Genomic DNA, 27,689 nt, shown 5'->3' on the forward strand with positions numbered 1-27,689 from the left:
AGCACTATGAAGCTATCCACAGCCTCTACAGCATATGTTCAATCCCCTGGCTGGCCAGGGAGACCTGGCGCAGCAGACCTCTCCTGTCTCGCCTGCTGTTCCCCTCATCAGTGTATTTCAGTCAATCTGCCTGTTCTGCTCCCCACTCTGTCTCTGGTGAATCCTCTCAACACCCCCCACCCCACACCTTTGGCCTGTACCCCAGTTCCTGTATGCATAAATAATCTTTAAAAAAAAGAAATTCTGTTTCCATTTAGAGTTACAAGCTATCACTCTTCTGTCCCCAATCCCTGAGCAACCATTAATCTCTTTTCTGTCTCTAGATTTGTTTGTTCTGTAAATTTCATATAAATGGTATCACATGATACATGGTTTTTTCTTGACTAGTCAGTCATGGTGTCCCCTTTCATTCCTGATTTCAGGAATGAAAAGCATTCCCTCTTTTTCTTAGTCATTCTAGCTAAATTTTATTTTTTTCAAATAACCAACTTTTGGTTTCACTGATTTTCTGTATTGTTTTTCTGTTTCCTATTCCATTTATTTCTGTTTCAGTCTTTATTGTTTTCTTCCTTTTGTTTGCTTCGGGATTACTTTGTTCTTTTCTTGGTCTCCTAAAGTAAAAGGTCTTTGTTATTTTTAAATATGGGTAGGTGTTTATAGCTACAAAATTTCGTTTAAGCACTGATGTAGTTGCAGCTCATAAATTTTGATATGCTCTGATTTCATTTTCATTCAAGATATTTTCTAATTTCCCTTGTAATTTTTTCTTTGATCCATTTGTTATTTAGGAGTGTGCTGATTTACACATGTTTGTGAATTTCACAAATTTACTTGCTATTGATTTCTAATATCATTCCATTCCAAAATCAGAGAACATACTTTGTGTGACTTCAATCCTTTTGAAGGATTTATGCTTTATAGCTTGGCACCTGGTCTGTCATGGAAAGTGTTTCAGAAAAAGTAGTATTTTGATGCTGTCGGATGCAGTGTTCTACAGACGCTAGGATGCTCTTTTAAAATGCAGGGATTTTCCTTTACTTTATGCTCCCTAAAGGAGGTTCATTACTTTGAGTGGGTAGGTGGGTGTGCCGAAGGCAGCTGTAATCTGCAGCTTCAATAAATGCCCCACATTTTTTCTGCGTAGTACCCAAAGTCAGGAACCTATAGCCCCACATGGCGTCCACTTCTGGGTCCTTTGATGTAATTATTACCTGTGAGAAATTGTGGTGGTGTCATCGACTGCTCGGATAAATTTTTCTATTGCTCTAGTCTTGCTGCCAGGTCAGCAGAAAGGCAAATCTGCGTTCTCAGACTAGGCTTCCGGCTTATTCGGCCTGGGCCACAAGGCGGAGGGATTGGGTATTAGTAGCGTCACGTGGTCCGTGCCTGGATGATGGCGGGCGCGGGGGAAGATTCGCGAGCGCTGTTCGGGGCTGGCGTCCGCGCGGCGCTGGAGGCCTGGCCGGCCTTGCAGGTAAGTGGGGCCACGGATGGGGATAAAGGTTAGAGCCTGGGAGAGAAAAGGAATTGGCGGGGCAAAGGCTTGGCTGAGCGACGTAAACTATGAGCCCCAACGCCACCCTAAACGGATTCCCAGGTTGACGTTGTGGCCATGGGCCTGTGTTTGCAGATTGCTGTGGAGAACGGCTTCGGGGGAGTGCACAGCCAGGAAAAGGCCGAGTGGCTGGGGGGTGCAGTGGAGGAATACTTCTTCCGCAATGGTGAGTGAAGGCACTGCGACTTGTCAGTGTGGGGCCAGGGGAGTCGGGTACTGGACCGCTTGCACTTCCTCTTGAGCTGTTGTGGGTTGATACCTGAGGGCGAGGTGGAATGAGTACAGGGTTTGAAACCTTGCAGAATGTGCCACTGACTCATGATATTACACTGGACAAGTCATTTTACCTCCCCAGACTGTTTCCTAATTCCCAGCATGAAACTTTTAGTACATCTCAATTTGGCCGCCCCACATTTTAAGTGTTCAGTAATCACATCTGGCTGTTTGTCTTGCGGGTCATGTAAGTCCTTGTCTTGCGGGCCCTGCGGAGGAGCTTTTGCATAGTGTGATTTTTAGAAAATTCTTCATTCAGTTTTTCAGTCTTGGACATGACAATAGGCAGAGTTCTTTTCTAAAGGAAGCTTACCATCTAGTGAGGGATCCAAACGAATAAATGGGCATTTACACACAGGGTTATAGGTGTTGTGATATAAGGGGCTCAGGGTATTCGAGTTCACTAGGTAGGGGAGGCAGAGAAGGCAACACTCAAATTCTGTGGTATAAGGAGATATGTTATATTTGGAAAGTGGCAAGGATGTGGCAAGGATTGCTTGCATGTGGATTGCAGCTTGGAGGAATAGTAAAGAATGAAGTTGAAGGTTGGGGAGGCCCCCTGAAAAGGTACTAGGAAGGGACTAAGAAGACCTTTATGTGCCTTTGATTTTATCCCTTAGGCCAGTGTTTGCCAAAATGCATGCTATGGAAGACTAATTCCATTTAGATGTTCAGTGAAGAAAAAGTGCCAATCATGTTATGCAAGAAAAGCTCTTTAATTCCTAAAGAGTCACAATATCATTAACATATTAAAGGCTTGGATAAAGATAAGAACCACCAAAAAGAAACCTGTTTGCCTTTTTTCCCATTAGCTGTCTATGGATAGCTCCCCATAAACCCAGCAGATTATGAAACACTGCAGTGGGTAATAGAAATTCGTGGGCAGGTTCTAAGATCAGTAATAGGGTGGTATTTGCTAGCTAGAAAGTTCAGAAAATAATCAGGATGAAGCATTGACTAGATAGGGAAAGATGATGATAAGGCAGTTTCTGTCTAGAAAATGATGAGGTCTGAAAAAGGGCAGTGGCAATGGTCATGAAAAGGTGGATTAGGGCCTTGGAGATTGTTTGGCTATAGAGTAGGAAGGAAAAGGAGGCAGGTTTCTGGATTAGGTATCTTTTGAGGGAGTTAAAGCACTCCTGAAGGATGAGAAGTGGGTTTGGAAGGTAAAGTGATGAGTCTGGCTTTGGATATGGTGGTTCTGGGGTACCCGTGAAACAGGCAGAGAGTTGGAAATGGATTTGGGAGATATTAAGTTAGAGTGGTAAGGAAAGGCAAGGGAGTGAAATGAGCTCTCCCAGAGGGCAGAAGGCAATGAGCTTTGTGGAAAACTTCCTTGAGTTATTCTTTAATTCAGAAAAAGAAAGAGCATGGCTCCATAAGGTAACTGAAGCTCAGACAGGAGGGCTAAGCCATTAGGATGTTGGCTTAGGATGTTGATGTCAAGGCTATGATGACTTCATTATTGCAATACTTGCATCCATTACTTCTTACCCATTCCGTTGGTCTGTGGCTTCCTTTATCAGTCAGTGGAGCCAAGGTTGTGAAGGGTCTCTATACTTCAAAAACTTCAGCTTTTAAGTGATGGAAATTAACATGGATTTTGGGTTTCCCCTGTGCTCAGCGTTGTGTTAGATGACTCTTCATAACAGACCAGCTACTGTTAGTCCCACTTTTCAGATGAGAAAACAGGCTCAGAGATAATAACTTGCTGAAGGTCACAGAGAACACTAGTTAAGATACGCCAGATCCAAGTGCAGGGCTGGATGCTGTGTGAATAGAGGGTTTGGTAGGGTGCAGGAAATTGGAAATCAGGTATTTATATTTAGTGTTGTTTTTTTTTTTAACCATGTTAAAACCTGGAATGCAGAGAACTTGAGTGAAATAAAGAGTCACTCTTTGGGCCTTTATCCACCCACTAGATGTGGACTCAGGTATTGAAGAGTCATAGGTAGGAGTGAATAATTTGACTGGTCTTTGATCAAAGTGTCCTTTCCTACTCAGCTGACTTAGAGATAGATGAGGTGGAAGACTTCCTTGGTGAGCTCATGACCAATGAATTTGACACGGTTGTGGAGGATGGCAGCCTGCCCCAGGTAAGCCTGTTTTGGACACAACTGCCATCTCCTATCCTGCAGTTTTTTCCTTCAACTGTCTTGTTTTGGGCTGACTCTTGATTTTAGCCACTCTTTTCTTAAGTACTGCACAACTTCCTATGACTCTCTAGTGCCTAGAGGAGAAGGTCTAGTTTTCCTAGCCTTCCCAAACCCCTTTATTTCTCTTTGTACATCATTCTCAGCCAGTTCAGTTCTTCACCCCCATCCCAGTGGCAGATCTAGCCAGGTACATTTCCACCTTTGCCTCCCCCCACTGGGATTGCCTTCCTTTTTATTTTCTACTGTTCAAACCCAGTTCTAGTGCTTTCCCTGGTAAGAGGCCCTACTTCAGTGCTTCAGGCATTTATCTAAGCCCTTCATATGTGGTTGCTTCATTAGTGAACTCCTTGGGGAGAAAAGAACCCAATTCTCTTCTGGAAGATTCCAAACTGCTCCCTGCTCTTGCTGCAAACATGGGCTGGTTGTGTTGTAGGTTCTCTGGAAAAGCCTAGCTAGTTGGATGTTTTTTTGGTAGGTGAGCCAACAGCTGCAGACCATGTTCCATCATTTCCAGAGGGGTGATGGGGCTGCTCTGAGGGAGATGGCCTCCTTTATCACCCAGAAGAAGTGCAGTGTCAGAGCCACTGCACTTTCGACAGCCAGAGAGACTGATGAGGATGATGCAGATGGTGTGGAGGAGATGGAGGTAAAAGGGGTGCCCCTTGTGTGGGGGGATGTAGATATTCTTGATTTTCTGCGAGGTCAGCTAGTTTAATAAAGAAGTGATTGGGTAAGTGGTGGTAGTGGTTGTATTATACAGAGAGGATGGGGAACTTTCCTAAGGTCACAGTCCTGGCAAAGCTGGGAGGGTGGTCTGGGTCTCCAGGGGCCATAGTTGGAAGGTATTGTATTTAGCTTTCTCTTGTATTTCTCCTCCAGGTCACAGCTACAGTTGATGGGGCAGCAACAGGTGGGGTTGGCCCCCAGCCTGAACCAGAGGGTCCAGACTCCCAGACTATTAAGGAAGAAGATATAGTGGAGGATGGCTGGACCATTGTCCGGAGAAAGAAATGAGTGGGGCTGGAAGTGGTTTGGGCTTTTGTTTGCTGATTATTTTGAGATTGTATGTAGGGTTTTTTTGAGGGTTGTGAACCCCTGAACTGGTTACCCCGTCCCTACTTTCTCCCAGTTCCCCTGTCCAGTTCCCTCCAGGGGAAGAAGAGGCCTAAGATCCTTGGTCTTGGGGGTGACGAGACCTGGTTCACCACCCGCCTTGGCTCTTAAATTATCATCTGAGTGAAGAGGCCTGTTTTCTCAGAACAGTGCCTTTTCAGGTATAGACACTGTGAAGAGGGAGAGACGAGTGGGTGTGGCTGGAGGAGAAGCTCAATGCTGGTTACAGTGAGCAAGTGGATTTGCGAAGGGAGAGGGCCAGGCTGAGAACCAATATTCCTGCTGGATCAGGAGTGGTGAGATGAACATGCCAACAGAAGAGAAATTAGTTGGAAGATGTGAAAGACAGTAGCTGTGGTATCTCTCTTCTTTCTCCTTCCACCATATACTGAGAGAAGCTGTGTTGTACCCCTGCCCAGTACTTGGAATTTGCCAGAGCACTCCTTTCCTGCAGCCCAGCCTCCAACCTTTAAAGTCTAATACCTTGGCTAGATTGGGGACTGGACTTTGTTTTCTCTTCCATATCTTTTCTAAACTCTTCATCTCATCCCACTCAAGTCCAGGGATGAGGCTTAAGACCTCAATAAATAATACCTTACTGTTTAATATGTGGCTTTACCTGTGAATTACCTTGGAATCGGTCTACAGGAAATTGAGCTCAGCAAGGGAGCAGTTTCTGGGCCTACCCTAGCAGCCTGGTATTTTGGACAAACACATGGAGCACAGCAGCGCTCTGAAAGTTTCTGTAAGCCTGAAATAAACTGTATTTTTCTTTAAAAAACAAAGAGTATCCACTGTCTTCCCCCCCCACCCAGTCCCACCCCCGTTTCCCTGTCCTGCCCAGTGGCCCTGCCATGGGTCTGGACGATAAAATACTGGGTACCTTTGGGGCTGATAGAAACTGTAAGCCATGGAAGAGGCAGGAAGGGTCTGGTCACCACCCCACATGAAGACACTGGCTAAAGAGGCAGGAGTAGGCCGGGGCTATGGGCCAGTGGCAGACATGGCACTTAACCAGATCTGCCCCCCCACCAATTTTAGGGGGGAATTGGGTGGAAGCAGGATCTGTAGGGTGTTGATGAGGGAACATGGCCTAATTCAGATGGGTCTAGCAACAGCTTCCACCCTCCCAGGGAATGGGTTAAAAAAATTAACATCACTGTAGGAATATTTTTAAAAAGCTCACGCTTTGTGAAAAGATGAATTAAAAAACCCGAGACCCAGCATTCAGGATTGAAAGTGCCCATAATGGGAGTTCAAGTATTGACTGAGCTGGGAAGAGGAGGCTGGGGCCCCCAATTGAACATGGGCAACTCGAGTGTGGGGCAAAGGGGCCTCAGTTATCCCCAAACCATCTAGGTCTTGTCTCGGGTTTGGGGAGGTTCGGGTGGTTCAGCAGTGGCTCCTGAAGCTGCCACTGATGCCTCCTCCATCTCCTTGTCCTCAGACAGTATGGGCCCTGGGCAGAATGTGTCCCCACGGCCTGCCCGGCCCAGTACAGCCATCCAGCGCCGCTGTAACTCCTCTGTCTCAGGGCTGAAGTACCAGCTCAGATGGCTCTGGGTGATCTTGAAAACATGCCGCCTGTCAGGCCTCTCCCCTGCATCAGGAGGCCCCACCTCAAAGCCAATGAGGGGCAGGCTGCGTTGAGCTTTCACATCCTGTGGAGCAGACACAGCAAAGGTCATCTTGGGCCTAGGCTTCTCAATGGTTTTTTATCTACTCTTCCCCTCCCCTGCTTCAGAACCTTACATTGCATCACTTATAGCAAGAGGAAAATATCTGAATTGATGGTAGAATGAAGGCTATTTCAAATGCCTACTTCTATACACATCCAAAACCAATTGAGTTGATCTCTAGCAATATACCAAATAATGTATTTAGTAAGCTATTGCCCTCATCTGCTTGATTTTCCTTACTCCAAAATGGACCAATCAGTGTCCAGTCCCCACTCAGGTTTCTTCCAGGAAGCTAGGCCCCCAATTTACTCCAGTTTCCCCTATCTATGTTGGCCTACAATCACTTCTTGTCTCTAGCTGGTCTTTGTCTCACAGAGTGGGAGATTCTGATTTCCCCTTAGGCTCAATATGCCCTCCAAGGCAAGGGAGACGTAAAGGACTGAGGGGGTAAGGAGCTGCCTGATTTTGTTAGGTGGCTGAAAGGACCCAAAGGAGTAGGATGCATACCTGAGGGGCTCCATAGATGTACAGCACCAAGGGTTCATTCTCAGGGACCACGAACCAGGCCTTGTGCCACCCTTTCCCGCCCTTCTCCATGTAGTGCAGGAAGCTGCAGATGACGCTGTTTTCTGCAGCCACTGAGGCCTGTTTCTGTGGCCAGAGACATGGGGAGCATAAGTGTTGATAGAAGGCTCAGCCTGGCTACTCCCTCAGCATAGGGATTGTTATTCTCATATCTCAGATGAGGATGCTGAAGCTCAGCTGGCAGGACTGATTTGCCCAGTGTTACCCAGTGAAGCAGTAAATTTAAAGCCAGGCTTGTCTGCTGAACTTGAGACATGGCTGCTGACTTAAGAGTGATGGAAGTATACAGCTCTCAGTGGCCGGGGGGCGGGGCATCTAAATGCCAGTCAGGCATTCTTCCATCAGTTCATTTATTCCTCAAGTCATTTATGCATTTACTGCTCATCTTTTGCTCATGATTCATCACACATCCATTCCCTCATAATTAGAGGCCACTCTGCATTATGGTTAAGGTGCCTGGCACAGAAAAAGCACTCACTTTATATGTTAAAAGAATACCTTGAGGGCTTCCCTGGTGGTGTAAGGGGTTAAGTCTCAGCACTATGAAGCTCTCCGCAGCCACTGCAGCACGAGTTGGATTCCTGCCTAGGGAGCTGACCCATATGGTGCAGCAGACCTGTCTCACCTGCTGCTCCCCTCAGCAGTGTATTTAAGTCAATCTGTCTGTTCTGTTCCCCACTCTGTCTCTGCTGAATCATCTCACTTCCCACACCTCTGGCCTCTACCCCAGTTTTTGTATGCACAATTAAATAAATCTTAAAAAACCTAGATTTGGTAAAAAAAAAAAAAAAGGCCAAAATTATATGTGCAAATGCCTAGAAAGAGGCTGGGTAAATGCTTATAGCAGTAATCCCAGGGTAGGAAGAAATGATGTTTTCAATATTTTTATATTATTAAATTTTCTTCAGTGTTCCTAACCTATTTGTAATAAGAATAGGTAATTTGTTAATTTAGAAAAAGCCCAGCTCGGGCCTCCCCTGGTGGCGCAGCGGTTGAACGCTGGGCTGCAAAGCTGCCTGCAGCCTCTGCAGTGCCGGTTTGATCCCCGGCCACCAGCAAGGGTCCCACATGGTGGGACCTCTCCTGCAGCGCCCACTGTTCCCCTCAGCTTTGTATTTCATCAGTCTGCCTGTTCTGTTCAGTCTGCCTGTTCTGTTCCCCGCTCTGGTGAATTCTCTCACCCTCCCGCGCTTCTGACTGTACCCAGTGCTTGTATAAATAAATAAATAATTCTTTAAAAAAATAATAAAATAAAAAAATAAAAATGAAAAAAGCCCAGCTCTACCACTCAGTGGTTGTGTGACTTGGGCAAACAACCTCTCTGGGCCTCAGTTTCCTCATTTGTAAAACAGAGATAATGAAATTGGTACTTTAGTTACTGCGAGGATCAAATGTCTAAAGCACTTAAATTACTACCTTTCATTCACTCTTGCATTCATTTTACTGCAGCCTGGGTCACTTGTTCAGTGGATGCATATGGCACCTTATGGTTTCTGAGATGCCCAGGCCTCAGTCACACTGGGTGGGTGGCTGGGGCCTGGGTTGTGCATGTGGGAGGGTTAGTTAGGGGTGTGGCTCTTACCTCCAGGATGGATCTCCGGCGCTGGGGCGTATGCTGGCTACAGGCTGGGCTGCTCCCAGGCATCCCATGCAATGCCACATAACAATCAGTACACACACGATTGGAGCGGTTGTTGTCATAGATGAGGCGGGCCCGGAACTCTGAGCACTTCCCACAAACCACCTGGGGTGACAAGTAGGCAAGAGCAGCTTGTTTCTAGTTGGCCTTCTGTTGCAGTTTACCAACTTCCACAGTGGACTTACAGCCTTCCCCCTCTCAGAGGGTGCCCATTCAGAAACGGGTCTCTGGGCTGCTAGTCTGCCCCCTCCCTAGCTCTGCCCCTGCCTCCCAACACTCACATGCCCACAGGCCTTGCAGTGGTGCCTGCGTTTGGTGATGGAATTGAAGGGCTCCTGGCAGCGCATGCACATGGTGACTTCCTTTTCTCGGATGGGTGTAGGTGCCCGCTTCCCAAGATCCACGTTCTGGAGAAAAGGCCAGGTCTCAGGTGAGAGACAGCTACTCCTCAGCCCAGCCCAACACAGACAGCCCTTGCCCCTACCCCAATGTTTGGGTCATCATTTTGGGTGGGGAAGGGGGAGTAGACACATCCAGAATACCTGCTTTTGAATCCTGCTTCTACCCCTACCTCACTGTGCTACTGAAGACATGTCACTTCCTGGGCCTTGGTATCCCAGTGATTTCTCCATGACCCTACCAACAAAAGACTGCTTCTGGCCTATCTGGTCCTTATTCTCTGAGAAGGGGAAAGGAGCATCTCAAGTAAGGTGGGGGACTTTGAGGGATGTCTAGAAAGGGTTCTAGTGAGAAATCTTACTGGAGAGTTAGGGGGTGTGTCTTCATCTTCCCTGTTTGTTGAGTTCAACAGTTTGAAGGTTTCCAGCGTCTGTTCATGTTTTATGAGGGTGGAATTGATGGCCTGGGGGGAGGTGTTAAAAAAAAATGAAAGGTCAGATCACCCCATAACCCACACATTTTCACCCTCACCTCATCTTCCAATGACTAACTTAGAGTCAGAAAATTTGGATTCTAGGTTCAGCAGTGCTCCTTGCTAGGCATATGGTTTTGATTTGGAAAGGGACTTTCCAAATCCAAGTCTGTTTTTATAGTTGTGAAATATGGTTCGAGTGGGGGTAGGCAGTGGCTGAAAATCTTCAGAAGGCCTTCCTGGCCACTGTTTGGGTTTATGGTTTTACAAGGCTTAACTCACTGGGGTTATAGTCTCAGAGGAATCAACTTTCTAAAAGGAGAATTTGAGAGTTGGTTTAACCCCTGGACCTCAAGTTTGCTTATCTGTAAAATGGGAATGGTTAAGTTTGTTGGAAAGCAGCTGTCCAGACTCATTTTGTTAAGATGAGTTTTAGGGGTGCCTCCCCTGGTGGTGCAGCGGTTGAGCACTGGGCTGCAAAGCTGCCCACAGCCTCTGCAGCACTGGTTTGATCCCCGGCCACCAGCGAGGGTCCCACATGGCGCGCAGACCTCTCCTGCCGTGCCCGCTGCTCCCCTCAGCAGTGTATTTCGTCGGTCTGCCTGTTCTGTTCCCCACTCTGGTGAATTCTCTCACCCTCCCGCACTTCTGACTGTACCCAGTGCTTGTATAAATAAATAAGTAAATAAATCTTAAAAAAAAAAAAAAAGATGAGTTTTAGGGGAGAGTCCACCAACATCTATGAGGCCTGTTAATATTCCTCCAGCCCCCTACCACAAAGCCTTCTTGGATGTTACCTGGACCCAGTCTTTCTTTTCCTCTTCAGTCCTGTGCAGAGGGGTGGGGGAGAGGGGAGAAAGAAAGATGTTGGGTTAGGTAGGCCAACCAAAAGCAACTGTAGTGATAAAGAGCAGGTGTTTTGGAGTCAGACAGACCTGGATATAACTTTGTTCCTTCACTTATTACTTGTGTGACATTAGTGAAGTCACTTAGCCTGTCTAGGTTTATTTATTCAATAGCTACTTTCCAGATTCTGTGAGGAAACTGAGCTCATAGTCTAGTGGGGTAAATAGACAAGGATGACCCAGGGGTATCAGTGCTGTGACAGTGAAAATACTGCTGAGGAACCCTGAAAAGATCTGTCCTAGCCTAGAGTTTGGATGAGGGTTGCTAAGGAAAATTCCTTCAAGGAGGTGTTAGGCTTCAGGTAGAGGGGTATAGGTGAAGTGTGTGTTTAAGAATATGAAACAAACAAGAAACCATAAATATTGCTGGTGGAATATCAAGTTTGGGGAAAAAGGGCTGTTAATTACTTTTTTTCATTTTCTCCATTTTTAAAATGGAGATGATATATAATTATCAGTCACAGTAATTCTGAGTAGTAATGAGGTTACTTGTAAAATGCCCAACATAATCCCTGGTGTGTTACATGCTCAATCGGTGTGTATTTACCCTGTGGTCTCCAAGGCTCCTCAGTGCAGTCCCATCAACTACTCACTAGGTATGGTACATAAGTTCTTCTACATCTGCATCCACATCCCTTCCACACTCCAGACATCAAATGCATTTTCTAGTAGGAAAATCTTACAACATCCTTAGAATCACTTTGTAAAAAATTAAGGATGTGAATTAATATTTAGCTACAAGAATGGCCATTTCAATGCTATTTATCATGGTGAAATGGAAGCTGCCAATAAAGGGAAATTGGGGGAAAAAAAGAAATGATGCTATAGCATTACTGCCAGAGAACATTAATGATATAGAAAATTTTTAACATGTTAAGTTTTAGTATAACATACTCGGTTGTCAGAAAAGTCATGATGCATTTTTGCTTCAAAAACAGAAAAAAATACATCAAGACTTTTCCAACAACTGGATAAATAAAACACATTCCCTTTTTTTAAAAAGCATATTATGTCACATGAGTTTACACTTGTCAAAATTCATCCATGGTACCATTAAGACCTATGCATTTCACTGTGAAAATCTTGCCTAAAGAAAAGGAGAGGGGGGCCTCCCTGGTGGCGCAGCAGCCTCTGCAGCGCAGGTTTGCTCCCTGGCTGCCGGCGAGGGTCCCACATGGCATGCAGACCTCTCCTGCCGCGCTCACTGCTCCCCTCAGTCAGCCTGTTCTGCTCCCCACTCTGGCTCTGGTGAATCCTCTCACCCTCTCATGCTTCTGACTACACCCAGTGCTTGTATAAATAAATAAATAAATAAATCTTAAAAAAAAAGAAAGGGAAAGGAAAGGGGCCTCCCAGGTGGTGCAAGGGGTTAAGCACGCACTGTGAAGCTGTCTTTGCAACCTCTGCAGCATGAGTTCGATCCTGGCCTGCCAGGGAGCTACCCACATGGTGCAGCAGACTCTCCTGTCTAGCCCGCTGCTCCCCTCAGCAGTGCGTTTCAGTAGATCTGCCTGTTCTGCTCCCCACTCTGTCTCTGGTGAATCCTCTCACCCCCCCACACCTCTGGCCTATACCCCAGTTCTTGTATGCATAAATAAATAAATTTTTTTAAAGACTTATTTATTTATTTATTTGTTTGTTTGTTTGTGTATTTATTTATTCAAGCACTGGGTACAGTCAGAAGCACGGGAGGGTGAGAGAATTCATCAGAGCCAGAGCAGGGAACAGAACAAGCAGACTGATGAAATACACTGCTGAGGGGAGCAGCAGGTGCAGCAGGAGAGGTCTGTCATGCCATGTGGGACCCTCGCTGGTGGCCAGGGATTGAAAAGGCACTGCAGAGGCTGCGGGCAGCTTCGCAGCCCAGCGCTCAACCTCTGCACCACCAGGGGAGGCCCTAAATAAATATTTTTTAAAGAAGGAGAGAGGGGTCTCCCTGGTTTCACAGGAGTTAAAGACAGCACGAGTTCCATCCCCGGCCAGTCAGGGAGCTACCCACATGGCACAGGAGACCTCTCCTGTCTCGCCTGCTGCTCCCCTCAGCAGTCTATTTCAGTACATCTGCTGTTCTGCTCCCCACTCTCTCTGTGAATCCTCTTACCGCCCACACCTCTGGCTTACACCCCAGTTCTTGTATGCAGAAATAAATAAATCTTTTAAAAAAAAGAGGAGAGGCTTTTCCCACCATGTTTCCTGCTGCCATAATGGTGCACAAGAATGTCTTAGCAGATGCTCTCAAGAATATCAATAACCCTAAAAAGAAAAGCATTAGGCTATGCTCCAAAGTCACTGTCCAGTTTCTAACTCTGATGATGTAGCATTGTTATAGGAATCAATTTGAAATCATTGACAGTCACAGAACTGGGAAAATTGTTATGAACTTCACAGGCAGATGAAACAAGTGTGAGTGTAAATGTCCCCGATTTCGTATACAACTCAAAGATCAAGAAAAATGGCAGAATAACTGCTGTCATCCCTGTCAGTTTCGTTTCATTGTACTGACAGCCTAAACTGGCATCATGGACCATGAAAAAGCAAGATGAAAACACACAGGAGGGAATATCGTGGAGTTCTTTATCTAAGGATGTAAAACATGTTCAAATAACATATGTGACCCAATGGAGAAAAAAGGAGTGTATATTCAATAAATATTGAATTTTAATTTAAGATATATAGACCAAAGTCATTAGGGGTGAGGTGTAATGTCTACAATTTGCTTTGAAATGCATTAAAGTATCAGTTGGATTGATTAGTGGGTAGATGAAAGAATAGATTTGTGATAAAGTAAGTACAGCACAATGTTAACACTTGATGGAATCTATATTAGACACACATACATACACATGTGAATAGAGAAAAGGCCTGAAAGAATTCTGCTAACACATTAGCACTGGTTATCCCTGGATGGGATTGCACTTTATTCTGATGGTATTATTTTTTTTTAATTATTTTAATTTATATTTTCTGATTTGTAATTTCTTTGCAGTGAGCAATACTGCTTATGATTTCCCCCTCTCAAACTGTATTGATTTGCCACTCATTTACATAACTATGATTCTGGGAGTACAACTTCACACCTCCATATGTATACATGCTTTAATCACCCTCTTTACCAAATAACCAGTGCTACAACCCTATCACAGTCCCTCCTCTATTCCCTCTTTCCTATCCCCACCCCTTCTGGTATAGTTTTCACAGTCTAAGAATTATTCTTGTTGCTTTACCAGTTTGTCTTCTTTGGTTATTTATTTTCCGCAAATGGCTGAAATTTTCATGTGTCTTTCACACTCTAACTTATTTCACTTAGCATAATCACCTCATGAAAACATCACTTATTGTGTAGGAAATGCAAATCAGAACTACAATGAGATATCACCTCACTCCTGTGATAACAACCTATACCGCCCCCCAAAAAAAAGGAAACAAAAACTGTTGGCGAGGATGTTAGAGAAGGATGTGGAGAAAAAAGGACCACTCATCCACTGTTGGTGAGAATGTAATTTGGGGCAGTCTCTGTGGAAAAAGGTATGGAATTCCTCAAAACAAACAAACAACAACAACAACAAAAAAAAACAAACAAACAAGGAAATACCACATGATCCAGTAATCCCACTGTGGTTATTTGCCCAAAGAATTTGAAAACATTAAAACAAAAATATTTATACACTCCTTCATTCATAGCAGTATTGTTCACAATAGCCAAATTATGGGACCAACCTAAGCGACCACTGACAGACAACTGGATAAGGAATTTATGGAATATATACTCAATGGGATACTAATCAACTATTTAAAAAAGATGAAATAGTGCCTTTTGGGACAAAATGGATGGATCCTGAGGTGATTATGCATTTGACTTTTAAGAGCCACAATAGTGTTTATGGTGATGCATGCTGAAGTATGTAGGTTCAAAGTGTCCTATTTGTACTTTACATCAAAAGATATATATGGTAAAATGTCAATAGATACAAACTTCTATGTCAGTGATTCTATACCCTGGTGCACACATTAAAGTCACTTGGGGAATTTTAAAAACTTCCCATATTCAGGCTATATCCTAAACAAATTAAATCACAGTCTCCAGTGGTGGGTCCCAGACATCATTTTTTAAAAGCACCTGAGCTGCGTCACCAAGGTTGAGAACCAGTTGTCTAAATGGTGGGCATATGGGTATTTGTGACATTTCTACTTTTCTGGATGTTTGAAAATTTTCATTAAAATTTTTTTAAGGGCAATAAAAACCTTTGCAAAGCAAACCCTCCATGTCTTTTCTCTGCCATTAGGAGGAAATCCTACACTGCTCATGCACCCCCTGGGCCCAACATCCCACTACAGCCCCTCCATCCCAGCCTCCCAGCAGACCTTAAGTCTGTGCTTGTCCCTCAGGCCAAGCTGCATTGGGCCCCATACCTACTCTCCCCTGGATGTGCCAGCCACTGGATTTTTTCTCCATCTCTCCAACTGCAGGTCTCTAGGATACTCTCTCAGTCTCCCAGAGCCTGAGACCCAACTCTTAGATGACATCCTCCAGGATACTCTGCAGCCTATATTTATTTCTCTCTTCCTCTCTTATTTTAGAATTTTCAAGCATACAGAAAAGCAAGACAGCATAATTACAATAAATATATCCACCATATAGGTACAAAAATTTATTATCTTGCCAATATATATATATATACACACACATACATGAATACATGTATGTATATATGTGTATACATATATGTTTTGGTTAATTAACCATGTAAAAATATATGGCAACACTAACTCCTCAGCATGCACCACCAAAAACTAAGGCCATTCTCGTAATAACCACTCTACCATTATCACACCTGAGAAAGTAAGCAATACTCCCCCAATATAAAATACTCAGTTTACATTCAGATTTCCCCTGTTGTGCTACAAATGTCTCTCTCTTAGGGTTGTTTTTCTCAAACAACCTATCATGGACTAAACGTTGTACTTGGTTGCAGTTAATTTTCTTAAATCTCTGAATCTACAATAAACTATGTTGCTATTAGTCATGTTCAAATTAATATTCCATTCTTCCCTTTCTAGGAAAACCACCAGGAAAGCAAGCCTTCATATTTGGGGAAAGGTGCTCACTCTTTCTCTGGAACCATCTTTTCCTTAGGGAATTAAATCTGCCCTAGAAATGCCTTAGCATTATCTGAAGGGAAGAGGGCACTGGAGGGAAGGTAGAGGCAAGGACAAGTACCTGGCCTGGAGCTCCAGGGAGCGCTGCTTTCCTGACACCAGGAAGGTCCGAGGCAGATTGAGGTTAGAGCTTTCCTTTAGCTGAATAGAGGGAGAAAGAGGCTCAGTGAGGCATACTGAGCTCACAGAACTCTTGTCCTCTGCACTCATGCATTCACAGACTTGAAGTCAAAGTCAGCATGACTTTGATTCTTCCCAGCACTTAGACCTCACACCAGCTCCCCATTTTCTACCTCCTAATACTCACCTCCATGCCATCTACATCAATGCGTGCCCGCACGCTAAACTTCTGGCCAAGGAGCCGCAGCCTGGGCACACAGTAAAGGAGGCGGTCGTTGAACTAGAAAGGAAAAGGTTGGAATATGTGTGCAGAGGACCTGGAAGGGGTGTGGCCCAGCTCCCTACCCTTATGGGACTCCTGAATCTTTATTGCTAGAGATTCAAGGCAATAGATGGAGAAAACTCCATCCAGATTAGGCACAAAGATTGCAAGCAAAAAGCTTAGGCATAGAAGTCACTTCAGTTTGTTGATCTTGGGCAAGTCACTTCTCTCTAAGTCTTAGTCACATCATGTGTAGAGAAAAAAATTCTAGTGTAGGTCGTGAAGACACAATGAATTAGTTGAGGAAAGAGTGGCCAGCAGGAGGTACAGTCTTGAGTGAATTTCAGGTCAGTGTGTGTGTATGGTGGAGTGGGCTTGGTGTACCCACAAACCCATAAATAGCACTTACTAGTATGAGGTATCGGTCTTGAGTGGTCCCATTCTTTGCTGAAAGCTTAAGGATGTGGCCTTCTTTTATGAGCTCTTTGGTGGGGCTGACAATGTCTTCCTCACCCCCTAGCAGCTCATATACCTTCAGCAGCTTGTGCATTCGTTCCTGACAGAAGATAGTGAGCAAAGGCAAGGTTGAAGTGCAAGCCTCCCCTCAAATGCCTACAAGTCATAAGCCCCCTGGGAGAGATATACCACAAGTTAGTGGCTAAAGAAGAACCTTAGGTAAGGGGGTCACTCACCATTTTGCGGATGGCAGCGTTGGAGTGTTCTGCTGCAGTGGCTATCAGCTCAAGAGACTCTGAGGGCACAATGAGAGACTCTGAGGGCACAATGAGAGTTCAGATGGGGGACTAACACAGAAAGACTCTTGGGGGATTTCTTTCCACTTTTAATACCTCTTCCTGTCTTGATCACACCCTTCCCAACCCAAAAATCATCAGCTTTAAAGATGTACATAGTAATATCATTTAAAATCAGAAACTGTGGGCCTCCCTAGTGGCGCAAGGGGTTAAGCAACCTACGAAGCTGGCCGAAGCTGGCCGCAGCCACTGCAGCATGAGTTTAATCCCCGGCCAGGGAGCTACCCACATGGCGCAGCAGTCCTCTCCTGACTTGCCCGTTGCTCCCCTCAGCAGTGTGTTTCAGTTAATCTGCCTACTCTGTTCCCCACTCTGTCTCTGGTGAATCCTCTCACCCCCCACACCTCTGGCCTGTATCCCAGCTCCTGTATGCATAAATAAATAAATCTTTAAAAAAAAAAGATAAAATCAGAAACTGTGTCAATGCCGCAGAGCAGAATCGTAGTACATGGACTAGTTGGCAGTCAATAAACCACAATTTTACAAGATTATTATTATAATTAAAAGTAACAACAATAGCTATATATGTAAATAAAAGAAAACATATCCATGTTTTATAAGTTGCCTCTGAATGTAGGACTAGAGGTGATTTTTTTACTGTCTTTAGATTTTTCTATATTTTCCATATTTTTGACAAAGAACATGTCAGAAAAGTCATATAAAGAAATAAAGATGATCCTACTCTTTGTCTCAATAATTCTGATTATGTGAATCTATACACTTTCTATGTACAAATACACTAATTTGTATGTATGAGTAGGCATGGGAGTCACTTCTGTTCGGTGACCTTGGGCAAATCTCTTCTCTCCAAGTCTTAGTTACACCATGTGTAGTTCGTCTGTAGTGTGTGTGTCTCTCTCCACACACTATAAATCCTACCCATACTTGAGGCCCAGCTGTAGCTGCAATGTACCCCACTCTTTGTCTGTATGATGCTAGATCTTCCCACTCAGAGAATGCCTTTCTGTTGCAGTGGTGTTTGTAACAGTATCAAACTAGAAATAAAAATGCCCAATGCAGAGGTTCAGTTAAATAAATTAATGTGTATCCATGTAACAGAATAGTAAACAACCTTTACAAATGTTGCTTATGTATGGTTTTTCACAATCTGGGAAATGCTCAAGAAATTTTTTTTTTAAGATTTATTTATTTATACAAGAACTGGGGTATAGGCCAGAGGCACGGGAGGGTGAGAGAATTCACCAGAGACAGAGCGGGGAGCAGAACTGGCAGACGGACTGAAGACACTGCTGAGAGGGGCAGCAGGTGAGACAGGAGAGGTCTGCTGCACCATGTGGGTTTCTCCCTGGCCGGCCAGGAATTGAACCCGCGCTGCAGAGGCTGCGGACAGCTTCACAGCTTGGCATTTAACCCACTGGGCCACCGGGGAGGCGCTATGCTCAAGATATTTAAAGAAAAGAGGAGGACACAAATTTATATATACTGAATGTCAAATCTGCAAATGTATGAAAAACACTAGCAAGAGTATACATGTCAAAATGGTCCTCGTACTTATTCTCTGGGGACCTGTATCACAAGTGATTATTTTGTTCTTTCCTGTAATATCTGTATTCCCCATAGTGACCAGGTATCATCAGGAAAAAACTGAAATTTAAGTCCCTCTATCTTTCCACACACTAACAAATCCTGCCTATACTTGATGTCCACCTGTAGCGGCACTGTATCCCACTCTTTGTACGGTACTAGATTTTCCTACTCAGAAATGCCTGTAATGGAGGCACAGCTGCCTCTGAAGAGGATTCATATGGTTGGCAAACCATGTCTTTTTTTCCCAGGAGGGTTTTTGTCCATGATCTGTCTTGGAGCTCAATATCTGTGGCCCATTTCAGCTCAGGCCATTCGGGTGCCAGTTTCTAAGCTGTCTTCTGCCTTAGCTGCCTGAGAGCACTTTCTCTCATGTGACTTGCTGTCATTCCTTTGCACAGACCTGTCAAATGCTCTCCTATGCCTAGAGGATAAAGACCCAGCCCTTTGGCCTGGCATTCAAAATCCTTGGTGGTCTGGCTTCTGTTGACCTCCCCAGCTTTCTCTACTTGCACCTACCTACATGCTATGATTGTTTAGTGGTTAGAACTCTGTGTTGTTGTCCACTAACTCTGGATTAGTTGTCCATCTCCCTTCATATATTCTGGCTTGCTCCATCTGGCCAACTGTTACTCAGTCTTCTGGATTTACCTCACCTCCTCCAGTAAGCCTGCCCTGAGTTCCGAGGCTAGGTTAGGGTCTGGGTTCCTAGATTCCTCTTTGCTGGCTCTGCCCATTAGTCACACTGTGTGTTCATTGTGCATTTATATATCTGTATCTGTATCCTTCAGTAGATTAAGAGCTCCCTCAGATGGGGTCAAGGTCCTATCACCCTCTCCAGGGCTTCCCAATAAATGGTTTCTATAAATTAGCTCCTTCAATCTTTACAATAATCCTATTAAGATAAATGTGATTGTGCATTTTTTGTACAATGAGGCAGCAGAATTGATATCAGAACTGGGACTGCTCTCCCAGCTGCCCTTTTTCCTATACATTCAGTATGTCCCCCATCCCAGGACAGGGGTCGTGGAGGTAGGAGTTGCCCAGGGAAGATGATAGGAAAAAGGCTCTGGCAAGCTGTGGGCATATGAAGTGAGGCATGTGTAGGCTGCTGCTGATCTTAGAGTAGAGGCTTTGCTAGCTATCAGGAACTCTGCCTATAGACAGCTTATATGGGGTATAGACTGGCATTTCTGGGTGTTCAGTGTATGTAGGCTCTGACTGAGGGGTCAGTGCGGGGATGTCAGTCCAGGGTTTCACTTGGTGTTTCAGGCTAAGGAGTGAAGAGTGGGGGAACTTGGTGTATGGGCTTGGTCTGGAAGCTTTGGTCAGACCTACACTGGGGTCGTGATTTAGACTTTGGTCTTGGGTTCAGGGTAAGCAGTTAAGGTCAGGCGTTTCACCTATCCTTGCTTGAGGAGCCCAGTCTAGGGTCTAGGTTCCAGAGTTCAGTCTGGGAAATAGATAGTAGGGGAGTCAGTCTGGGGAACTAGAAGAATGAATCAGTGGGACTCAGATCTGGAGGTACTTTCTGGGGCTCTGCATGGGGATTTTAGTCTGAGGGGTAAAAAATAGGGAGGTCAGCTTAAGATCTTTGGCTGAGGTGCCTAGTGAGCAGATCTCTGGTTGACTCTCAGAGATTTCATTCTGAACAGCTCAGAAAACCAGACTGGGAAATTTTTTCTGGGGGTTTGATTTTTGAGCTCAGTGTAGGGAGTTCAGTTGAACAAGGTTCACTCTGGGTTCACTCTGGGGTCTTAGAGTTGAGATTAGTATAAAACAGAACCTAAGTTTGATGAACTCAATCTAGGGCTGATTCTTAGGGGCATTCAATATGGAGGGCATGAGCCAGTACATTCAGTGATGAAAACAGCTAACATTTAGCCTTTACCATGTGCCATGCTAAAAGCTCTACTTGAATTATCTTACCTATCCTCCAAACAACTTCATGAGGTAGCTGTCATTATCATTCCCATTCTATACATGAGAAAATTGAGGCTGAGCAGTTTTCCCAGAGACACATAGTGGGTTGAAAATAAAACAACAAGGCCTCGCTGGTGGTGCAAGGGGTTAAGTCTCAGCACTATCAAACTATCACCAGCCACTGCAGCACTAGTTCAATCCCTGCCCAGCCAGGGGGCTAACCCACATGTTGCAGCAGACCTCTCCTGTCTTGCCCACTGCTCCCCTCAGCAGTGTATTTCAGTAGATCCATCTGTTCTGCTCCCCACTCTATGTCTGTTGAATCCTCTCACCTCCCGTGCCTCTGGCCTGCACTCCCATTCTCGTATGCATATATAAATAAAAATAAATCTTTTTTTAAGATTTATTTATTCATGCATATAAGAACCAGGGTACAGGCCAGACACGCGGGAAGGTGAAAGGATTCACCAGAGCCGGGAACAGAACAGGCAGACTGACTGAAATACACTGCTGAGGGGAGCAGCGGGTGAAACAGGAGAGGTCTGCCATGCCATGTGGGATTCTCACCAGCTGGCCGGGAACAAACCCGCACTGCAAAATCTGTGGACATCCTCACAGCACTGCGCTCAACCGCCTGTGCCACCAGGGGAGGCCCTACTAATAAAAATAAATCTTAAAAAAAAAAACAACAAAAAACAGCACTCTATCTCAGGCCCAGTTATACTGGCAGCTCACTTTAAGTTTATTTTTATTTTATTTTTTTTAAAGATCATGTATTTTTTTTAAGATTTATTTTTATTTATTTATACAAGCACTGGGTACAGTCAGAAGCGTGGGAGGGTGAGAGAATTCACCAGAGCCAGAGCGGGGAGCAGAGCAGGCAGAGGGACCGAAGTACACTGCTGAGGGGAGCAGTGGGCGGCAGGAGAGGTCTGTGTGCCATGTGGGACCCTCCTCCAGTGCCCAGGGAGCAGCCGGGGATCGAACCGGCGCTACTGAGGCCGCGGGCAGCTTCACCACTCAGCGCTCAACCGCACTGGCAGCTCACTTTGAGGGTATAGTCCAAGGAGCGCATTTGGGGAATTTCAGTTTAGGAATGTCATGCTAGGAATCCAGTGTGGAAGTAAAATTGTAGAACTCAGTCCAGGAAGCTCAATGTGGACATGTGATTCTGTGGAATCGTGGGCCATGAGATGGGAGACCTCTTCGGGGGACCCCATTTTGAGGGATATAAAATGTGGAGACTCAGTGAGGCAGTGAGATGTCCTTCCCAAGTCTGAGTATGGGTATTAGTCTAGTGGCCTAGTAATCTCAATCTGTGAATCCATTATCTGGGAAGTAGAAAACAGGATACTCAGTCTGGGAAGTCAGTCTGGGAGTTGAGACTGGGGAGTTCAACCTTGGAGATTGGCCTGGGTAGCTCAATTTGGGGGATAAGCTAAGCCAATAGTGTTAGGGCTCAGTGAGAAGGATGGAAAATAGAGGTTTTCAGTCTAGGGAATTTGGGTTAGGGAAAACACTCTGAAGCTCAGTCTGGGCAGCTCAATCTTAGGTTTCCCTTTGGAATTCACACTGAGGAACTTCCTCTGGAACTGAGAGCCCTGAGAGGGACCCCACTCTGAGAGCTCAGGGTGGGAAAAGCATTCTGGAGATCAAGTCTGGGAACCTTAATCTGGGGGAATGAGTGTGGGGTGATCTATGACTGGGAACTTAGACTGAGTTTAGCCTGAGAGCTCAGGTTAGAGATGTCATGGGGTTCATCCCTTGGACTCAGCCTAGAAGGCTTTTTCCAGGGGTTTAGTTCATGTAGTTCATCCTAGTACCTGAGTGGAGAGTTGCATCAGGGGGAGGTATGAGGTACTCTGTTTACATATATCTGTAGAGTTCAGTTCTCAAAATTTCTATAGTTTTAGTTCTTGGGAAATGAATGACTCCCCTTAGGGGGTAATTCTGGGCAAACTCTGGGATTCCAGTTGGAAAGTTCAGACTAGGGGACTCCTTCTGAATATTCTGTCTTGGCACTCAGACAAAAATCTCAACCTAGAGGTTCATCCTGGGATCTTATTCCAGAGCTTCAATGTAGCCCTTTCACTTTGGAAATCCTATTCTGGCTCTCAATTATGTGGTAATGTAAGGCTGACCCTGAGGAGTTAAGTTTTGTCAGGGAGGGCAACAGGTGTGTGCACTCACTTTGGGCGTCCTTGCTGTCCGGGGAGCCGTGGGGCAGCTTTAACAGATAGTCCTTGAGAAGCAGCTCATATCGAGGGATGCGCTGCACAGGTTCCAGCATGTGGTGCTGTAATGTCAGGTTGCCACAGGCTTCCTCCTTCTGTGACAGGCAGAAGCAGAGGGGCTCAGGTCTAGCCACAGATCCTCCTACTGGGTCTTTGGGGACCTTGCCCTCCCAGTCTACCTCATCCAGGTTCACTGCTTACCTGCACTTCATGGATGATCACTTTAAACTGGGTGGAACGTTCTGTCCAGGTGTTGACTAGCTCCACAGCCCGGTCAAAGTTCTTCACATACTCGCCATACATCTTCAGGAAGGGTGCCAGCTTCTGTAGGATGTCTCCAATGCGTGGGTAACGGTCCCTGGAGTGAAAGCAGGGTCTGAGATGGTCCTGGCTATCCTTGTCTTGTATCCTTATCTTCAGGCCCAGACAGGCTGCTCTCATTTCAGTCCTGGAAATCTACTTCTCAGTCAGCTCCTTTTGAAATGCTTATGTTATAGGCCAAATAGGCCAAGAGGCTTAATCTGACCTGAGACCACAGCCTGGGCTGCCAGCCTCCCCAACTCTGCCCTGCTTAAACACATGGTTTGGGGTACCTGATCTGACCTCAATGCAAGTGCCACTTCATACTTACTGATTGTGTGCCCAGCCTTGTGTTAGGTGTTTCTAAGGACAAATGAGTCACACTCAGTTGAGACCTGAGAGAGTCACTGTCTGGTAGGGGAGGAAAAGTGATGAGGCCTGGTCACAATCCTCACATTTCACTAGACCTAGTACCCATGCTCACTGGTTGCAGTATGCTGAGGTAGACATAGGACCAGGCCTGGTCCCAGCCATCATGGATCACTGTGTTGGGTGAGTTCACTAGCCTCCTCAGCCTAAAACCTTAAGCTGAACTCCCTATTTTTTACTCCTCAGACTAAAATCCCCAGGAAAAGCCCCAGAGCCATGCTCAGTTCAGCCTTCAGAGGACACAGCCAGTTGTGGAGATGTAGGAACTGGCTTCATGCCAGCTTTGTGTGCTCATAGTCTAGTAACAGTGACACACTTTATCCTGTGGGAGTAAGGAGTATGGCATTGATTTCAAGCAGGAAGTAATAAGATCTTAAAGTTTAGAAAGACCATTATGGCAGGTGGCATAGACTCTAAAGGATGGACTGGATGAGAAGCGTCTGGAGGCCAAGTGACTACCTATAAACCCTGCCTTTTACTTTAGGACTCTCATCTCAGGAATTACCTCCTCCCTGAATTCCTCTGTAACACCCATGCTAGCTTTGTTCCATTTGTCTGGTCTCCCACAGTCTCCTATTCTCAGCTCTAACATAGCACTGACAAAAAATAACAATAGCTCATGTTCAGTAAGCATTTATTACATATTGGGTGCCATGGATCAACTCATCTAATCCTTAAAACAACCCCTCAAGGGAAATTATTGTTATTACCCTCATTTTATAGATGAGGAAACTGAAGCACAATAATATAAGAAACTGACTTAATGTCACAAAGATAGCAAGTAGCAGAGCTGGAGTTTGAACCCAGCCAATTTGGCTCTTGATCTCACACTCTTAAGGGCTAAGCTCATTGGCAATTAATTTGTGTCTCAATTTTTTGAGACCTGGTCATGTTTAACATTATATTGGGAGGGCCTAGAAAGCAGAGCTTGGGGCTGATTCTTTTTGTGAAAGGCGGTAAGAGGAGAGGGCAGCCAGGAATGAACTCTCATGCACATATCCAGCTGGGGTTGACAGGCAAGTGGACAAGACAGTGTGCAGCCTAGATCTGGGGCCCCTCACCATTCCTCCATGCGCTTCTCTAGCTCAGGCAGCAGGAACTGCTGGTGGAAGCAATAGATGGAGCAGATGTTAGAGAAGATACCGTGGACAACATCAGCCGGGAAGGAACTGCGGTTCCGAGCTTCTTCCAGCAGCCGGGCACAGAACACCTGTGGGGCAGGGCAGTAGTACTCAACCAGCTGGGCCTGGGGCTTGACTGAGGAAGGGGAGCTTGCAGGTGAGGGCAGTGGTTGTGGGCAACTCTGTAGAGCTCTGAGCAGCATTTGTCTTGAGACAGGGGAGAGAGTGAATAGAGTTAGGCTTATATGTAGAATTGGATTTTAGGTTGTCAACATTGGGACCCGGAGGAGACACTGGAACAATAAATCAGGATCAGGGTCAAAGTCAGAATTAGATTCAGGGTCACAAAGCAGGTTGAAATTAGATCCACTCATTTAACAAATATTCTTGAGTGCCTACAGTATGCCAGGAACAGTCCTAGAAGCTAGGATAGAGCATTGAACAAAGCAGACAAAAGTCCCTATCCTCAGAATTTTAGTGGATTTGGGGTCAGAAACAAGATCACAGTTAAAATGAAGTGCATGGTCTGGTTCACAGGCAGGAGTAAATTCAGGATCTGGGTCAGAGCTGCAGTCAGGGTTGGTGTCCCCCTTGAGTATTCCAGGATTAGGAATGAGGGTTGGTACAAAGATCAAGCATGGGATCATAATCAGAGTTGGCTTCAGGGACAGAATAGGGGTTAAGATCGGAGAGGGACCTTACCAACTCTAGATTCTAGCCCCAGTGGTAGAGTTGGACTCAGGCCCTGGTACTTCCTCTTTAGCACCCACTTACCAGGTCCTGGCACCCCAGGACCCTTGAGGGGCCATTCACCTGATCCAGGAGATGAAGCCTGGAAACGTAGGCCTTCTCAGTTTGCAGGAGTTCATTGGCAATATGGAACACCTTCTGCTGCACAGTCAACTGGAAAGGAGAAGAGGCAACTGCTGATCAGTCATCCTATACCCTAACACTCACCCAAGCCCCTATAATTCTCAAAACAGTTCTACTACTACAGTAAGATCAATTTTAGCCCAAGATAACCTCACCCCCACTTGTAGACCCATAGGCCACCAACTTCATCCTTGACTCACCAGTGTATTATAAAGTCCACCCCTCGATTCTGATGACATGTACCCCCTTACTCAGCTACTCATTCACCCAGCTGTTGTCCTTTCAGTGTAAGTTGTCCTTTCAGTGTAAGTATGTAAGCCAAGAAGTCAGACTTCCTGGGTTCAAATCCTAGCTCTGCCATTCATTAGCTTGCATATATTGTGTAACTGCTCTGTATTTAAGTCTCCTCATCTCCAAATACAGATAATAATAGGATCTAAATCCATTTGCAATGAGACAAACATAAATAAGACAGAGCTGACTGCAGGTTAAATAGTCTGCAAATGCTCCTTATTATTCACCCACTCAGTTCACTTTTAGCAAAGGCCTGCTGATTACCTAGGGTGTAAGGAAAACACAAAAGTATAAAAATGTATTAAACTCATTGCCTGTTAGCACAGTTCATTGGATACATGTTTTCTGAGTCCCTGGCCTCAACCCCCACATTGGAGTTGGGTTCTGGGGGAGCACGCATTCTGGCTGTGACCTAACTCAAGTGCAAGGATGCCTTTGGAAGCAACGCCAGGCTGCCAGGACACAGAAAGGGGTTCTTCCTGCCTTTATTCCCACAGCCTCAAGTTCTTGGAGGACTCTAGCTCTGGCGCCCTTCTGAAGGTAAGGAAGTCTCTCTGACTCTGATAGCCTTTCCTTTTACAAATAAGGAAACAGAAGTTTGTGGTCGGGGAGCAGAGAGAGAAAAGATTTGCCCAATATCACATAGCTACCAAGTCATGGGATTTTCCAGCTGGAACAGGACATTAAAGATCCCCATCCAGGATGTCCATCTTCAAGATGGAAAAATGAGGTCCAGCTAGTGATTCTCTGGTGAGAATGAAACAACTTTCCTAGTGGATACCTAAAACTACATGGTCATTTTGGTAGTCAGTGATTGAAGGAGGGTGGGCAGGAGACTACGGAAGTTAAACATTTAAAGTGGAAACAGAAACACTGAACTAGAGGGAAAGGCAAGCATAAAAACCAGGCTCCTGGTTTCTCCACATGTTCCTTTCTCTTGGTGTACATGAATTAGTACCTCCACAGACTCCTGTCTCTCCATCAGGGGCATCGGGATTTCTCTGTCCTTCTCATCCTCTTCCTCGTCGTCCTCCTCCTCCAGATCACTATCAACCTCCTGGGAGCTAGGCCGGTGGGGGTCAGCCAAAGCAACAGAGACACTGGCCAGGGCAGGGGGCCCAGGGCAGAGGCTGTGGCTGGGGGGCCCATCATCACTGACGAAGCAGGTCTCCTCGCTGTTGGATGGTGAGCTGATGCTGTCAATGCCACTGTCCCGGTTGGGCACTTTCTCATCATCCCGGGGCCCAGGAGCCAACAGGAACAGGCAGCGGGAAGCCTCACCCTCAGGGAGCTGGGGCACTGGTGGCTGTGGGGATGGCTGTGACAACATGGCTGGTTCTGTGGGACCTGGGCTGGGGCCAGGGGCTGGCCTATCCGAGGCGACAATCACAGGCTCTCTAAGGTGGTTGATGAACACACATAGAGACAAGGTATGAGTTTGACTAAGGAGCTTGTCTTATGACTGTCCTTCCTGTGCCAGGCGCACCCTTACCCCCAGGGTCCTCAAAGGACCAGACTCACCTTTCAAATTTCTCAATCAGAGAGGACACTGCTGCAGAACTGGGGCTGGCCTCTGCCCTAGAGGCTAGACCCTTGGCCACTCGGGGGTCTGCAGGCAGTGGGCGTGATGGTGGTGGGGGGATGGGTTCAGATGAGGGGGGCATCCGGGGCATCTGTAGGTAGCTGGGCTTCGGGGGCACTGGAGAAATGGATAGGGAAGGGGGGATCCCAGTGAGCTGGGTTTGGAAGTAGCTGTCATGAACAGGCCACAAGCCCCTTCACAGACACCCATCTGCACCTTTGCCCAGGTAGGCACAGAGCAGGTCTGAGGTAAAATCCTAGT

The 27,689-nt window shown here is 45.7% G+C and overlaps 2 protein-coding genes across 5 annotated transcripts in view; one reads left to right on the top strand and one right to left on the bottom strand.

Annotated features, from left to right (window-relative positions):
* Nucleotides 1-1,390: 1,390 nt before the first annotated feature.
* TSR2 (TSR2 ribosome maturation factor) lies at nt 1,391-5,005 on the top strand (the record flags this gene model as incomplete). 4 transcript variants are annotated; one of them, XM_084259183.1, is made up of 5 exons in its annotated part: nt 1,391-1,474; nt 1,631-1,721; nt 3,833-3,924; nt 4,460-4,639; nt 4,864-5,005. In XM_084259183.1, the coding sequence occupies 5 exons, from the start codon at nt 1,391-1,393 to the stop codon at nt 4,996-4,998; spliced, it is 582 nt and encodes a 193-aa protein (XP_084115309.1). In that variant the 3' UTR covers nt 4,999-5,005. The 4 variants fall into 4 exon arrangements, with proteins under 4 accessions (XP_084115309.1, XP_084115308.1, XP_084115307.1 ...); XM_084259182.1 differs by having other exon boundaries at nt 4,460-4,630; XM_084259181.1 differs by having other exon boundaries at nt 1,394-1,474; nt 1,631-1,725; nt 3,816-3,924; nt 4,460-4,630.
* Nucleotides 5,006-6,452: 1,447 nt separating this feature from the next.
* The window catches only part of FGD1 (FYVE, RhoGEF and PH domain containing 1), a gene marked incomplete at both ends in the record, with an annotated part of 38,226 nt that continues 16,989 nt past the window's right edge, over nt 6,453-27,689 (bottom strand). The window contains 16 exons of the mRNA XM_084258304.1: nt 6,453-6,758; nt 7,284-7,427; nt 8,944-9,105; nt 9,282-9,407; nt 9,761-9,862; nt 10,669-10,699; nt 15,995-16,074; nt 16,241-16,333; nt 16,725-16,871; nt 17,008-17,066; nt 22,786-22,924; nt 23,031-23,187; nt 24,620-24,768; nt 25,493-25,582; nt 26,805-27,243; nt 27,368-27,545. Of these exons, the coding sequence (XP_084114430.1) occupies nt 6,453-6,758; nt 7,284-7,427; nt 8,944-9,105; nt 9,282-9,407; nt 9,761-9,862; nt 10,669-10,699; nt 15,995-16,074; nt 16,241-16,333; nt 16,725-16,871; nt 17,008-17,066; nt 22,786-22,924; nt 23,031-23,187; nt 24,620-24,768; nt 25,493-25,582; nt 26,805-27,243; nt 27,368-27,545 (2,402 nt within the window). The remainder of the gene's footprint in view (nt 6,759-7,283; nt 7,428-8,943; nt 9,106-9,281; nt 9,408-9,760; nt 9,863-10,668; nt 10,700-15,994; nt 16,075-16,240; nt 16,334-16,724; nt 16,872-17,007; nt 17,067-22,785; nt 22,925-23,030; nt 23,188-24,619; nt 24,769-25,492; nt 25,583-26,804; nt 27,244-27,367; nt 27,546-27,689) is intronic.

Source organism: Talpa europaea, assembly GCF_964194135.1.
Source record: "Talpa europaea genome assembly, chromosome: X".
Lineage (NCBI taxonomy): Eukaryota > Metazoa > Chordata > Mammalia > Eulipotyphla > Talpidae > Talpa > Talpa europaea.